Here is a 15,419-nt window from a genome sequence, read left to right as displayed (position 1 = left end):
AAATATTATTGAACTCTACACAAAAAAAAAATCGTATTTGTATCGAATAAGGTGTGAGTGCCTGTATAAGTAGATAGTTAAAAAAAAAAGTGTTTGTATTTTCATTTTGTATTTGTATTATTCATATAGTAGTTTCATGTTAGCTTTTTGCTGACATTTTAGAAGAATTATTGTTTTTAGATTCAAATTTTTTTTGCGAAAAGCTTTTTACAACAAAACAAAATAAATTAATGCATGCACATAATATTATTAGGCCACTGCGCACTGCACCAATAGATATCTATTTTGTATGCACATAGATGAACTTTACTTTTTACGGCGAAAAATGTGTTTTGTACTTTTTGGAAATTTGTGGTATTGTTTCTAGGTCGTGGATAATTGAGGTATTTTTCTCGATTTTTGTGGGGCATTTGCCGACAACGCCTGACATCATTGCACAGTTGCTTTCTGCATGATTGGCCGCGTGTCTCGTTGGCTGCTTCCTGATGGCCAAAACGACCGAAAGTTGTTAGGAGTTGTCTCACTGAAAAGAGATCGGTATGGTAGTTGTTGGTATGCACACCAGTGAATACTATATACCTATGTATGCATATATATGTGTAAACAGACGTACATATGTATGTAGACGTAGATAGGTATGCTTATATTTGATATGCAGGTATATTTGATTAGATTTCGTTGAAAATCCAGCAGTCGACTACAAAAATAATAGATAGGTATGCTTATATTTGATATGCAGGTATATTTGATTAGATTTCGTTGAAAATCCAGCAGTCGACTACAAAAAGAACGCACTTTTATTTGCCTTTTATGACCTAACTAGAAGCCAACTACAATGTAAAGCTGCGCTTCCTCAAAATCAAAGCTTGCATATGTTTGGTCTGTGCAATGGATTTGTTATTTTTCACATTTCTCTGTTGATCTCACTTTGATTGCTGTTTATTCGTTTTTTGTATTTTGCTATTTGTAAATTTCATTTATAAATACCATCGCACGTCAATCATATTTGGGACGTGTGAACTGGACAGCTGCAGTATACACACAGACAAGCAATGGAACGCGTAAAGGTCAAATTAAAGATTACCAACAGACGAAATCATTTTTGTTTTTTTTTATTTAGTGGAAAAGTTACTCAAAAACACAATTGGATGATTAATTTTGCGCAACTTGTAATTGTGATTTTATTTTGTGTATTGTGAAATGAGCATCAGTGCCCAGTCTCTCACGTGTAGAGAGACTAAGGAAAGTAAGGAAGCCTAAGGAGCGGTCCGGAGCGAATTTTATATATCCGTGCATATTTTAGTAAAATTTACTTTAGACTGGCTGTAAATTTATAGAATGAAACAAATTCATAGACATTGGGAGTTATTTGTAGCTTTTAACAACAGAAGTCATCCTCAGTCCAAACTTTAGTCTCAACATATAAAAAGAGGGCATGACCTTTAACCAATATCAATAATATTTATATCGGCTCTAAAAGAAGTTTGGGCGAGTTTTATTAAGTCGCTATCATTATACAGATCCATAAGTAAAACGACTCTCAGCTGGTCGTCAAAAAATGCCCACAACTGAGATCAGCTAATTACAAACCTCTCTTTTATCTAACATGGTTGCATAAAAACTGATGAAATTTCATAGCAAATCGTATCAAAAAGTCTAAAAATATCGTGAAAATTTAGATGCTTCTCAATAAAAGAGCGTTATTATAGCTAAGAAAAATATTAAAAATATTTGTTATTGTAAATTTTCCAAGTCAAAGATATTATTTTGATATTTTTGTAGTCGATATTCTATCGTTTTTAATGTTACAATAAATGAAGGGACCTACAGTTTCAAGCCGACTCCGAACGGCAGATATTTTTATGAGGAGCTTTTTCATGGCAGAAATACACTCGGAGGTTTGCCATTGCCTGCCGAGTGGCGACCGCTATTAGAAAAATGTTTTTATTAATTTTGCTTTCACCGAGATTCGATCCAACGACCTCTCTGTGAATTCCGAATGGTAATCACGCACCAACCCATTCGGCTATGGCGGCCTCCGAGAACACGCTCAAGAAAAAATGCCAAGCACTCAGACTATCACACACATAGGTGCCTGCCAAACTCACACCACAGACACTTGTCAAAGAAATAGGAAGGAGAAGAGTGTTTTTACTAGTATTTCTGTACAATGGTCGTTATAGAGATACACACATTTACCCATAAGTGGATGTGATTAGGCCCAGTTTTCAAATTTAGGTTCATTATTTGTATAAAATTTAAAACGAGGCGAAAGCCATCTTCGATTTGTTATGCGTTTGCGAGTAGCGAATAGTTGAAGCAATTGGCGTATACAGGCATATATTGGCAGCACTGGAAAAGCACTGCCAAAAATTAACAATTGTTTGGAATCACTCAATGAGTATTTGTGGGGAGGCCAAAGAGAATTTATAAATGAACGATTCAAATATTTAATATCGCATGAAAAAACTACAAATTGTTTTCTGACTTATTTGCAGAGCTTGAAATGGTTACAACAATTGAAGAGTCCAGTAATAAGTAACAGGTTATCAGTACTGAAAATTAACAACACTTTTGTTGCTTCAATTTTTCCCATTTTTGTGTTGCTGAATTCTCATTCTATAGCTAAAAACAACATTGCGAGGAACGAGAATATAAAGCGTGTTGACCCAGCAACTCGGTGACCCCTTCCTTTCCTCGTCTCCCCATAAATTCCACTCCTTTTTCACAAATTACCAATTAAAGCAACAAAAGTTGCCCTGTATGAACGCGGTCTAATGAAACTCTTAAAGAAGAGAGTTGGAAGCATTGATGAAATTTATTTTACTATACTAGAATTGAAGCGGCTACAAAACTGACAAATGCTCAAAAGTTTTGTAAAGCTTCTGATTAAAAAGTTGGATATCTAATGAAAATTTGATACATTTCTCGGAATTCCTTATATTTTATGGTTTTAAAGGCACTTTATTATTCGGTATAGATTCAACACACTTATTCCCACGAGATTCCAATTTATGAATTCCATCCTTGAAGTGAGGATCTGGAGGCGTGCAAAATACGCTTCCACAGCTGTTATGACCTCAACAGATGGAAGTCGCTAGGGGCCAAGTCTGGTGAATTCGGTGGATGCTCCAACAATTCGAACTTTAACACTCGGATTTTAGTCATTGCCACAATGTGACATTAAGTATCGAAGCAGATAGATTGATGAGCATTAAAAGTTAGCTGAGGTGCGGGCAAGTGTCATTGACTGTCACTGAAACGTTGACGGTGACGGCGAAGGCGACTATGGCGGTATGTCTGCCATCGTGTTAGTTAGTGTCGCGAGGCGAATACTGAAGAAATATTTTTCTTTTTAACCGTTGCTTGTTTTCTTTGTATTTTTGCCATTTATCATTTATCTCATGAACTGACTGAAGTTGGCGCCGCTGAAAACAAGCTGTGTTGTTGCAGCGACATTGCTTGGCTAATGCAATATGCAGGTACGTATGCCATGCGCGCATGTATTTGCATGAAATTGTCTTGTGGTAGGCCAAATTAAATTGCAATTTTCAGTTTGTTTTAAAACTTTGCCCGGTGACTAACATTTTTATTACTATTAACATTTTCATAACTACTAAATATTAAATGCATTTTCGTACCAACAAAGCATGGTTTGTTATAAAGAAATTTCTAAAGTATATTGAGCTTAACATCAATCGCAAAATTTTTACTTCAACGATTCCGACAAAAAATACATAAACCAGTTTTCTTAAACAAAAATTTGTATACGATTTTTAGAAATGAAAAGTAATATCTCGGTTAATTCAAATAATTTATTCGGATAATTCAAAATAATTTAAAAAAATTCCCTACCTACTGATTGGAAAATAGCTGATGACGCAAAAGATTCTCATAGTAGCCGCCTGAAGTTCGACAACGTCCAATTATAATATTAGAACAACACCGGAAAGCTTGGCCTAAACATTTTCCTATCACGAGCCGACAAAATGAAGCTATAATATCATCCGATGCCTACTGTGCCCAAATCTAACCAACCAAATGCACCACTTCCATTTAAATGAGGTACCCATCCTTGTTCATTTGTGTGTTTGTCTAAAGGGATCATCGCGCTATGGCTCTTTATATTTACTTGTATCTTACATCCCGCCTAAAAGTAATTATGATCTTTACAAATCGCACACAGACAAAACTGCTTCCTTTGTCCTACATAAGGTGGATCATAATCATATTGATGTTTTTGGGGATTTTAATTTCTCGGGAGAAGGGGTCGTAGTCGGGTCGGAATGGAAATGGTTTGCAAAGTTCAAAAACGGCGACTTTGATGTCGATGACATGTCTAACAGCGGAAGGCCTTCTGAATTCGCTGAAGAACTTCTCAAATCACTTTTGATTGAAACAGTCGCCAAGCCAGTCCTGAATTGGCGGAAATGAATAAAAATGAGCTGCGATTATAAAAAGATTCTCAGTCACCTTCATTCAATGGGATTTACCGAAAAATTGGGAGCTTGGGAGCTGACTCACGAGCTTAACGAAAAAACCAAAGAAAGTCTGTTTCGAATTGATTATGAGCATCCCGCCCACCATCGAGCAACACGCGGTCATAAAGAGTGCTTTTTGTACCGCATTTTCACAAGAGATGACAAATAGTGCCTATATATCAATATGAAGCAAAGAAAGGAATCGAGCCGAGAGTCAAGCCGGATATTCATGCAAAGAAGATCATGAGATGTGTTTGGTGGAACTGGGGTGACACGGTGCACTGGAAAATGCTCAAAAAGAATGCTACGGTTAACAAGAAGCTCTACATTGCCCAGCTACACCGCGCGAATGAGGCTATTCGACTGAAAAGATCCGATCGACATGGTCAAACCATACTCCTTCACGAAAACGCTAGGCCCCATGTTGAACAAGTCGTCAAAAGCGCACTCCAAGTTCTCGAATGGGAGCTCCTTTGGCATCCACCGTACTCTCCAGATCTTGCACCGACCGCTTACCATATTTTTCGCTCCCTTTTAAACCATATGAAGGGCGTTACCTTCTACAATAAAGAAGTCCTTAAAAACTGGCTCAACAACTTCTTTGACATCAAACCAAGCGATTTTTGGCATTATCAGCATTAACAAATTGGTCGAGAGATGGAAAGGTATTGATTATTGATATAATTAATGTGTTTTGGGTAAATTTAAGTCTTCGGTAAAAACGCTACGAACTTATTCGCCAACCGAATACTTTTTGCGACCTTTGCTCGCTCTAGAATAGAATATGCAACATTTATATGGAGGTCTTGCCACCAATTTACAATTGAGAGAATTGAACGAGTACAGAAGGTGTTCCTCAAACATGCTTCCAGGTCATTAAAGTTCTCAAATTCTGTCCCTTCCTATGATTCCCGTTTGATTTTAATTAACTTAAAGTCTCTAGAGAGTAGAAGGTCTATACTCTCAGTGTATTTTGTTTTAGTGTTAAAGGAGAAATCGATTGTTCATCAAGATTACGTAGCATTTAATTTTTCATATTCATACTAAATCTCTACGCAACACTTACCCATTTGGTCTTAAATTTCTTAACACGAATTTTGCGCGTAATGCTCGTATTGTCCGCGCTCTACGAGAATTCTATGGGATCTCGAGTGCTATACCGCTTGACTTTTCGGCGTCAAAGAATGATTTTTATGAAATTCGAAGCTCTTTTTTAATTGATTTAATAGTTATCTCTAGTGATTTAGGTTCAGTAATTAGCACTAAGTGGTCTGTAAAAACTGTAATTTTGTTTTAGACTTAAAATGAACAAAATAAAAGGAAAAAAGTATTAACAAATTCTTCATTACTTAAGGCCCCCGCCAGTTGCGCTCTCAGAGCCAACTCTGACAAAACGGAGTTGATGCTATTCACCTGGAAATACAAGACTCCGCGTTTTAAGATTCCAAGACTAAACACCAGTGTCTTATGCTCGCATCGGAAGTCAGGTATTTTGGTGTAATACTTGACCCCAAGCTCCACTGGAAGCTCCACATAGAAGATCGAGCTAAGAAGACCAGTATTGCCGTCTACGCCTGTAAATCTATGTTCGGCAAAAAATGGGGTCTCAAGTCACGTGTCGTACTTTGGATGTACAACGTAGTAATTCTTCCAATTTTAACATATGGGTGCCTCCTTTGGTGGGTACCTCTTCAGAAGGGCTACAACACCACTAAACTAGAGAGAGAGTGCAGAGAACTGCATGTGTGGGCATCAGGTGTGATTGTAAAACAGGCCCCACTGCTGCGCTCAACGTTATTCTGCACTTACTTCCTGTGGATCTGCAGGTTAAATCCATTGCTGCTCAGAGCGCTATCAGGTTGAAGGAGCTTGGCCTCTGGAGGCAATTTCCTGTAGGACTTAGGAGCATCTTGAAGCAGATCTCCTCTTCCTTCTCTGTTCTTCACACTGATCTCTTCATCCGCAAACTGTGTTTTGAAGGTTGTGCTAGGGCTATCTCTCCGAGCAGGCAAGACTGGAAGGAGGGAAAAGTCGGCACGGATATAGGTACCTCTGTTTTCACTGACGGATTCAAAATGGAATCTGGAGGGGGAGCGGGGGTTTTCTCTAAATTAGCCAGCATTTCGGTCTGCTTTAAACTGCTGGAAACGAGCAGCGCTTTTCAAGCAGAGGTCTTCGCGATCCTGCAGGCATGCAAAATGCTTCAAGATCGCTGTTGGGAGGGAGACATTAATATTTTTTCCGATAGCCAAGCTGCGATCAAGGCACTGTAGTCGCCGTATTGCAGCTCTCTTCTGGTGAACTCCTGTAAAAAGGAGCTCAAACAACTCGATCGAACAGGAAACATTTCCCTTATCTGGGTTCCTGGGCACAGGATTAGAGGGAAATGAAAATGCCGACGAGCTTGCCAGAAAGGGGTCGACAGAACCGGTTTCAGCTGCCCCTCCTCAGACATCGGTGTCCCTTTGTCCATTGTTAAAGGGAAACTACACAATTTCTTTCTAAGAAAAGCGCAAGACAGATGGAGGTCTGTCTCATCGTGTGCTATTTCGAAAACACTATGACTCCAATATGATAGAAACAGAACGCTTAAGGTAATGAGAATCCCCCGCCATTCAATTTCCAAACTAATTGCGGTGTTCACTGTCCACTGGGTGACCGGTACTCATGCGGAGAAGCTTGAAATTCCGTACAACCCCTAATGCAGAAGCTGTGGGGATCCTGCAGAGAAAGAGACTGTTGAACATTTTCTCTGCAAATGTCCGGCTCTGGCGACTAGGCGCTTGAGATTTCTCAGCGTGCCTTTTGGGGATGACTTGAAGAAATTCTCCAGCCTAGATCCTTTTTCTCTCCTCTACTACATCAACAGCACTGAATGGCTATAGAAGGTATTCTCTTCCAAATAATTTTCCTTTGCACAAGTAATGGTCCACATTATGGTATCAAAACGGCACGTAAGTGCTACTTGCCTGTGGCACTCTTGCCATTTTACCTACCTACCTATCTAAGGCTCTCGCCTCATTTGAAAAAAAAAATTTTTTTTATTTGTTTTTGGTTTTTTAGTTATTTATATAGATTGAATATCCAAAAATATGGTCCCCAAACCGTTTTCCGAAATTCCGAATATTTACGGAGATAGAGCCATTTTAGTGAGGTAACCTCTACAACTAATTAGTTTTCAGTCAAATCAAAGCATAAATCGATATTTAGACACAAAAATGTAGTTTGGCAGGTCCACAGAAAAACTAGTTTCCTGGTAAATAAACAAACATAAAACATGCTTAAATTTAAGTTTTGAAATCTTTACAAAACCAGTTGTACGAATTAAAGAAGAAACGCGCAATTTTCTCGAAACCACGTTTTTCGAGCGGGCGATCGTTCTACTGAACCGATTTTGATCAAATAATACTTCAATGACCTTCTTCGGACCTTTAAAGTCAATGAAGAATCGAAAACCCGTTTTTCATCTTTGAACTATAACTTTGATCTATTTTGTCAAATTTCATGTTTCTGAAGGCTGATAACTTTTTGAACGAATCTCGTATGGCCAAAAACAAATTTTTATTTTTTAGTAATGGATCAAAAAGTAAAATACTGAAAGCAAAAATAAAAATTTGTTTGCGTTTCTGTTTTACACGCTTTTAAAGAAAACCTTAAAAGACTCCATTTCAAATGAGGTGGGGGCCTTAAATAATCGGATTCTTTTCAAAAATATACATTTTCCTAAATAATGACTTAAATTTTCTAATTCGTTCAAGTTACAAAGTGTACAGTTTAAATTTATGTATTTCTTAATGACAGATCATTAAAATGAGTATTCAATGATTTATTTCTTATTAATTACTTTAATTGTTTCGGTCAAATTTAGTTGCATTAGTTTTTGACATTTTCGGAAATTAAATAGGCAATAATTTTAATAACCAAAATTAATTTTTCAATTCAATTACTTTGCTAAATGCGTAGTCGAATGGGTGGAGTAAAGCGGAATTTAAATGACAGTTGTGTGTGAATATTACATACATTAATATTAAATGCATTTTGTAGTAAATAATATTGGATAGCTGTGCATTCATACACATGCGTACACGTCAAAGATTCCAATGAATATTTTTGTTACATTACAGGAGGTTTGTTTCACCATAAAACTAAAGTACGAGCATTTTGGTAATATGTGGCCACAAAGTGGTTAATTTTGATTTTAATACTTTGACTAGTAGACTATGTGTAGACTGTATGTATATATTTGTGGTTTTTGGCAACAATGAACTCATAAATACCAACATATAAATTCGGTAAATATTTGCTAAACATAACTAATAAGTGGCTTTGAAAGCAATAAAAACAGATGTTTGCGGTTTTTTCGTTGTATCCTCGCTAACTAATTTTGAATTGGCATTGTGGACATTTTAACTTCGTCACAGTCGTTTTAACAGGCTTAGTGTCTGTTTTCAATACTCTATTCTAATCTAGATAGACATGTACATACAAATATGCACTCAAAAATGTTCAGCAGCAGAATTGGAAACTGTAAGGTTCACCATATAATTTTACGGATTTAAAAATGCTCAATATTTTTCCAAACTGTTTTTTTCATTTTAAAGTACAATCCTTCCGGTTAATGATGGAACACAACTTCATTCCAATTGGACTTTGTACGGCGCCATACCAAGGTCTTTACGCAAAATTCGTCTCAATGATGTCTCCGAAATGTCCAAATGTTGAGAACGACGATGAACTGATGTTCCTGGTGATTCACGAACACTCTCGGCCACAGCAGTAATATTTTCGGGTGTACGCACGGTTTTTGGTCGGTCACGCGTTGGTTTGTCAATAAGCAATCCAGTTTCTCTTACTTTTTTCGCAAAGTAACGCACATACGCTTCATTCGGTGCTTTTCTTCTCCCCATTGCCGTACGTAATTTTCGTACACATTCTGCAACATTACCATGATTTTCAAAGTAATGTCGCAATAAAACCATTTTCGTTCAGCGGAAGAATAAAACTAATTTTCTGTCAAATCAGATGACAGCTAAGTGTTACCATTCTTCAAATAATACCTAGTTCAAATCCGTAACGATAGATGGCGGGCCCTATATTTAGCCTTGCTTGTCTCTCCGCTGAACATTCAATATTGCACACGGTGACTCGTGGAAACTTTTTGAATAGTGAAATGCGGGAAATTTAATATTGGTTTTTATTTTCAATTATCATATAATTCCCTTCAATATCCTGATGATTTCAATGAGAGTTTAAAAAGCATGAAAAATGATGATGATTCGCCACCAGTTTCATGTGTTTATGAATATTTTCATTTAAAATACACTTACTCACCATCTATCAGTAAGTAACGGGTGTTTTTCTAGGTGCATGACTATGGCTTGACGGCTTAGCAAACTGGCAAACTGTATTAACATTTCTGTTCAGTAAGGTTTGGTAAGTCAAAGTGAATCGTTTAACGCCAGCACAACGCTTTCAAATTGTGAAGATTTACTTTGAAAAAACAAGAGGTAAATAAATAAATTTGTTCCCGAAGTTCATAAAGCGAGGTGTTGAAATAAATGCCGAAATGTCGATTTGTCGTCGTTCTCAACTTGTTGGACTCCATCCTTTGACTATGTGCAAGATTTTACTCAAGGCTCATAGATTACGTGCCTCGAAAATTCAGCTCGTGTAAGAATTTAAGCTAAATGACTATTGATTGCGTCGTATTTTTGCTGATTGGGTTCATTTGGACTTATTATTTAGATTTATTGGAAAAACAATCAAGCAGGTTGGAACTCAACACCCCCATAACCAAGCAACAATGCTCCCAGATATCTCTCGTGGTTCAAAAAAAAAAAAGCTAAAAGAAAAGCGCCAAGCGAGAAAAAATGACAACAAAGCAGACATTCCGAAGACAAAAAAAACTCTCAATTCGCTCGCACGAGAACTAAAAAAACTCATGGGAAAAGAACATAACATTCAACTTCAAAATCGCCTCAGTAACCTCGATGCATCCTCATCCCCTGAATACTCTCTTTGGAAAGCAAAAGAAAAATTCCAAAGACCAATCTTAAAACAGTCAGCCATCAAAATGGAACATAATAAGTGAGCTAAATCGGATCTTGAAAAAGCTCATACGTTAGCTCGTTACTTATCCTGAATACCTTATATCACATGAATTCGAACTCTCACTAAGCACTGCCCAAAAGGTCAAAGACACCCTAGAACTCATCCACCAGATGGACCCGCCCATAACATTTTTTTCGAAAAACGAAGTAAGAACAAAGAAAGCTCCTGAATATAATCTCATCAGTATGATCTCATCATGCAAACAATTGCCCGAGAAATAAATCTCTTTTCTCACGTATGTACATTTATATATAATGTTATCTTATTAACTGGGTTTCTTCCCCCCAATGTACACATAAAAGTTATGGAATTTCTTTTCCTAAAAAAAAAAATGATGCCCATAATAAAAGACCGAAAACTAATACCAAATCACAAATTCAGCTTCAGAAAAACACACGGTACCATCGAACAAGTACACAGGCTCGTAAATAGTATTCACAAAGCTTTTGAGCACAAGACGCCTTCGACCGCGTCTGGCTTACTCTGCCAAATTCAAAATAAAACTCACTCCACCTATTAATTATTATACTTTTGTCATCTTTGTTAAACAAAACCAACAACATTTTGAATTCTATGAAAGTTAAGCTGGCGTACCCCAAGGCAGTATAATAGGTCCAGTACTTTATTTGCTTTACAAACAAGATCTACCAATCACAGAGGAAACTATGGTCGGAATCTTTGCAGATAACACCGCCCTACTCGTTATAGACTTCCACCCAGAGGTGGCTTCTCTCAAACTCCAGAAAGGACTTGATAAACTAGCTCAATGGCTGTGAGACTGGAAAATAAAAGCTAACGAGACGAAATCTGCTTAAGTTACCCTTACGCTCAAATGAAACACTTGCCCACCCGATAAACTCAATAAACACTTGGAATTAAACTTCGAAACCTATATATTATAATGGTTGATTAGCTGATATTCTCATGTTTTTCTCAAAAGTAAACTTTTACTCTACTCAGTTATTTTATAAACAAAATATAGACCTATGGCGTACAACTCAGGAGCACTGCAGCTGACGCTAATATCGAAATACTAGATTCTAATCAAAAACCCTAAGAATGATTACAAACGCACCATACTACGCCCCAAATTCCCAAATACACAATATTTTTTCGAGGCATGTAAACATGAATTCGCTCGAAGAGTAAAGGCGAGTCAACTGTTCCATTTATAATATCGAAAACAAAGCCGAGTGAAAGTCTACTTCTTCTATGAAGAAATGAGTCTACTTCTTGTAACGATTTTAAATTTAGTAATGCACACTTTGCATTGTATGAAGGAATCGGATTAGTGAAGTTTAAAAGTCCGAGTGCAAAACGAAGAAATTTCTTTTGAATACGTTTAAGGCTATTGATGTGACACTGATATAGCCTGCAGCTTGAATCGTGCGAACAAAGTAAATACAAACTTCAAAGTGTAAAGACCCGTGAAATCGGTAGCAAACCGCGCAATGAAGGCAAGTGTAGAATACGATTTGGCGGCATTGACTAATTCAAATGACTAAGAAACAGAAAAGTTAAATCAAAGATTACTCCCAAGTCAGTTATTTCATTAAGAGTAAGTACATGCGAGTTCTTTATAAAATACGATTAAATGTTTTGCCTTAGAAAATTACACGTGAGATCATATCTGAAGTACAATATAGGTATTTAGCTGAAGTACAATAGATTTCTATCACACCATACCGCGACGTTGTTGAGGTCTGATTGAAGATTGCGTGAATCAGACAGGCTTAGTAGAGTTTTAAATATTGTAATTTTGATTCGTCTGCATGTAAAAGAAACTAAGAGAAATGGGAACATTCAGATAGGTCTTTAATGAAAATTACAAAGAAGAAATTACCCGAAATGCTGCCCAGCGGGACACCAGAAGAGGCAATAAAAGTATAAGAAGATGCAACATCGATAACAACTGCACATTCACTACTGAAGAGATTAGATTCGATTCGATTAGAATTGTGGGGGTTGGACAAGTCCAAGCACTCAGTCAGAAAGGCCATTGTACTACGCCTGGATAGATGACAGTGGAAGGAATAGGGGCTGGTGCGAGACTACCATTTGGAATTCACAAAGAGAACGTCGGTTCGAATCTTGGTGAAACAGCAAAATTAAGAAAAACGTTTTTCTAATAGCGGTCGCCCCTCGGCAGGCAATGGCAAACCTTCGAGTGTATTTCTCCATGAAAAAGCTCGTCATAGAAATATCTACCGTTCGGAATGTAGGTCCCTCCATTTGCGGAACTACATCAATACGCACACCACAAATAGGAGGAGGAGCTCGGCCAAGTACCCAAAAAGGGTGTACGCGCCAATTATATATACATATATATAAGACGGGCAAATTGGTTGGAGGTCTTTCTTCCGAGAATCGTTAAGCTTCATTGATGAATCTTAAAAGATCCAAAAAAGTGATCTGCAGTGTTCTCATTTTCACGACAAGACAGGCATATTAGGCCGTCATTGTTTCCCATGGTAGCCATATGCTGACCATAGGCCCTTTCTGTCCCAGGTCCTTTCTGCTAAGTTTTAGGAAAAATGTCGCTAATTTCCTGTTTGGGTCTTTTAGAAAGCACTTAGCTACTCTGCAGGAGCCCAATTTAGACCAATGCCTTCATAATTGAACAGATTCTTCATTAGCAAATTTATCAGCCAAGAATAAGGTACAAATGTATTGAAGAGGTACGCCTAAATCCATTTCGTGCTTTAACTGATATTTTCATGATGATCGCTGAGTTCATTTTCACATAACACAGTTACTTGTTTGTTAACAAGCAAAATTACCACATTTGGGGTACTGAAAATCTACATATCTTTAAGGAAAAACAAAAAATAAAAAAAAAAATAAAAAAAAAACTATGCATCCACAATGAGTCTTCTCCAACGCTGAACAGTTCTAATTTAATAAAAAAAATTATACCAGTAAATTGCAATATTTTTTATTGATGAAAATATCCACTTACACACTACGCATACACACAAGTATGCGGAAATTACCTCTACACCTCCTCTTTCATGCAGTGTAAAAAATGCATGATGCCTCCATGTACTCGTATTAACAGTACCTCAGTAATTGAAAATGTGTCTTCACTTTCACTTAGGAAGGCATAGTAAGACACAGGCAAGTAAAAGAGCGATTTGTATGTATGTAAATATCACTTCACAAGTAAGACAGCAGCATTTTTTAATGACTTTTGTTTTACTCTTTCTAGAGCAAATTATGTCGACATTTTTGAACTTACCATTGCAGCAGGTCAAAGCGAGCAGCACCGCAATATTCAAAGTCTGCATGATTTCCAACGAAAAACAAAGCCAAAATTCCGAAAGACTGACTAATACAAAGCAAAGCTCTCAACTCAAGTCACTTTACGGTTGACTTTTATTGTTGTTTGTTTTAATGATTCAACTTTTTGGCGGCCACTCACAAAGTACTTCGGGACTCATAAAACTATTTTGTTTAGATTTTGGAGATTACAAAAAGTCACACGAACTTTATTTAGCGCACTTTCTATCACTTGAAAATAAAAACACTTCTGTAAGTATTTGGGAACGTAGTCTATTGCGGCCTCTAATGTGGTTTTTTAAGCTTAGGAAACTTGTGAAAACATTCAAATCGTGAAGTAGCCAGCAAAATCTGCAAATTCAAATTTTGACTTTCGAGTTGCACACCAGCAATGCGCGCGATATTTAGGCTCTGGACGCTAGACTGACAACAGATCTACTCTGTATCAACACACAAATTGGAAATGAATTCGAAGCGTTTTCGTATTTTTATGTTAATTTACGTCCAATATTAGCAACAATAATTCAGGCAAACAAGCTACAGACAATTTCCGTTTTGTTAAACTCCTTTGACGTTAATGAGTAGAAAATTTACTAACAAAATTGTTGTAGTTGTAGCTTTGTTTATTATTACTTATTTTGCGGCGCATAGCTTGCTCGTTATTTTTGCCACTGCATTTTTCTACCTGCTATTCTGTGATTCTGTTGAATTTGCAATTATGTGAGAAATCTCAATTGGACAATTATTGTTGCCTCAGCCGTTGCCGCCACCGATTGATTCCAACAACAATGACGAATGTGTTGATAATATATATGTAGTAGTTGGGACAGTTTCTCACAATTGTCAGTCGAATAGAGGAAATACCGGTAGTTGGTAAACAAATTTCCCCTTTTTTGTGTTTTTTATATTTTTACATACGTATTTGCTGATGCGTTGTTGTTAGTTTGATTTTTTGTCGTCTGTGATTTGATTTTTTTAAAGCAACACTTAGTAGCTACAATAGGCCGAAGGCAAACTATTCCGTAATTATTTCGTAAATATGTAATATTTGTAAACCTATGTAATCACATTTAAAAGAGTATTCTGCAATTGTGAATGCCTTGGCTTTAACCCAAGCTGAACTACAATAATATTATTGCCAAAGCTAACCGGCAAGTTGGCCACCACCAACTGTTCACTAAGACGCGCGCTTTAATAGTGAACTAAGAGCGAAATGCGCGCGACCAGTTGAGTTAGCGCAAGTTGTGAAAAAGGCATACAATGAAAACAACAACACTCAAAAAACTACACAAAAAAGCGGCTGAAATGAAAGCATAACAACAAAAATAATTGGACATGCCAAACAATAAGTCAGCTGGGGCCGTCCGTTTCGACTTTGGTAGGCGTTGATGAACTTGTGAAACTGGTGGTTCATCGATGGTAGCGTCCGATGCTGCATAGTATCCCTGCAGGGAAAACTAAACTAGTACGGAAATATTTCAGTTCAGATATTTCAGGTATTTAATAGAAGAAATCATATCAGTTCGTCACTAGAAAAATAGCAGCAGT

At 37.1% G+C, this 15,419-nt stretch overlaps 1 protein-coding gene across 1 annotated transcript in view; it reads right to left on the bottom strand.

Annotated features, from left to right (window-relative positions):
- Positions 1-15,052, bottom strand: part of LOC128861182 (carbonic anhydrase 3) — a 53,281-nt gene extending 38,229 nt beyond the window's left edge. The window contains exon 1 of the mRNA XM_054099115.1: positions 13,831-15,052. Coding sequence (XP_053955090.1) covers positions 13,831-13,879 — 49 coding nt within the window. The 5' untranslated portion in view covers positions 13,880-15,052. The remainder of the gene's footprint in view (positions 1-13,830) is intronic.
- Positions 15,053-15,419: the final 367 nt, after the last annotated feature.

Source organism: Anastrepha ludens, chromosome 4, assembly GCF_028408465.1.
Source record: "Anastrepha ludens isolate Willacy chromosome 4, idAnaLude1.1, whole genome shotgun sequence".
NCBI lineage: Eukaryota > Metazoa > Arthropoda > Insecta > Diptera > Tephritidae > Anastrepha > Anastrepha ludens.
The sequence above is the reverse complement of the archived record's forward strand: the minus strand, read 5'-3'. Positions and strand labels throughout refer to the sequence as shown.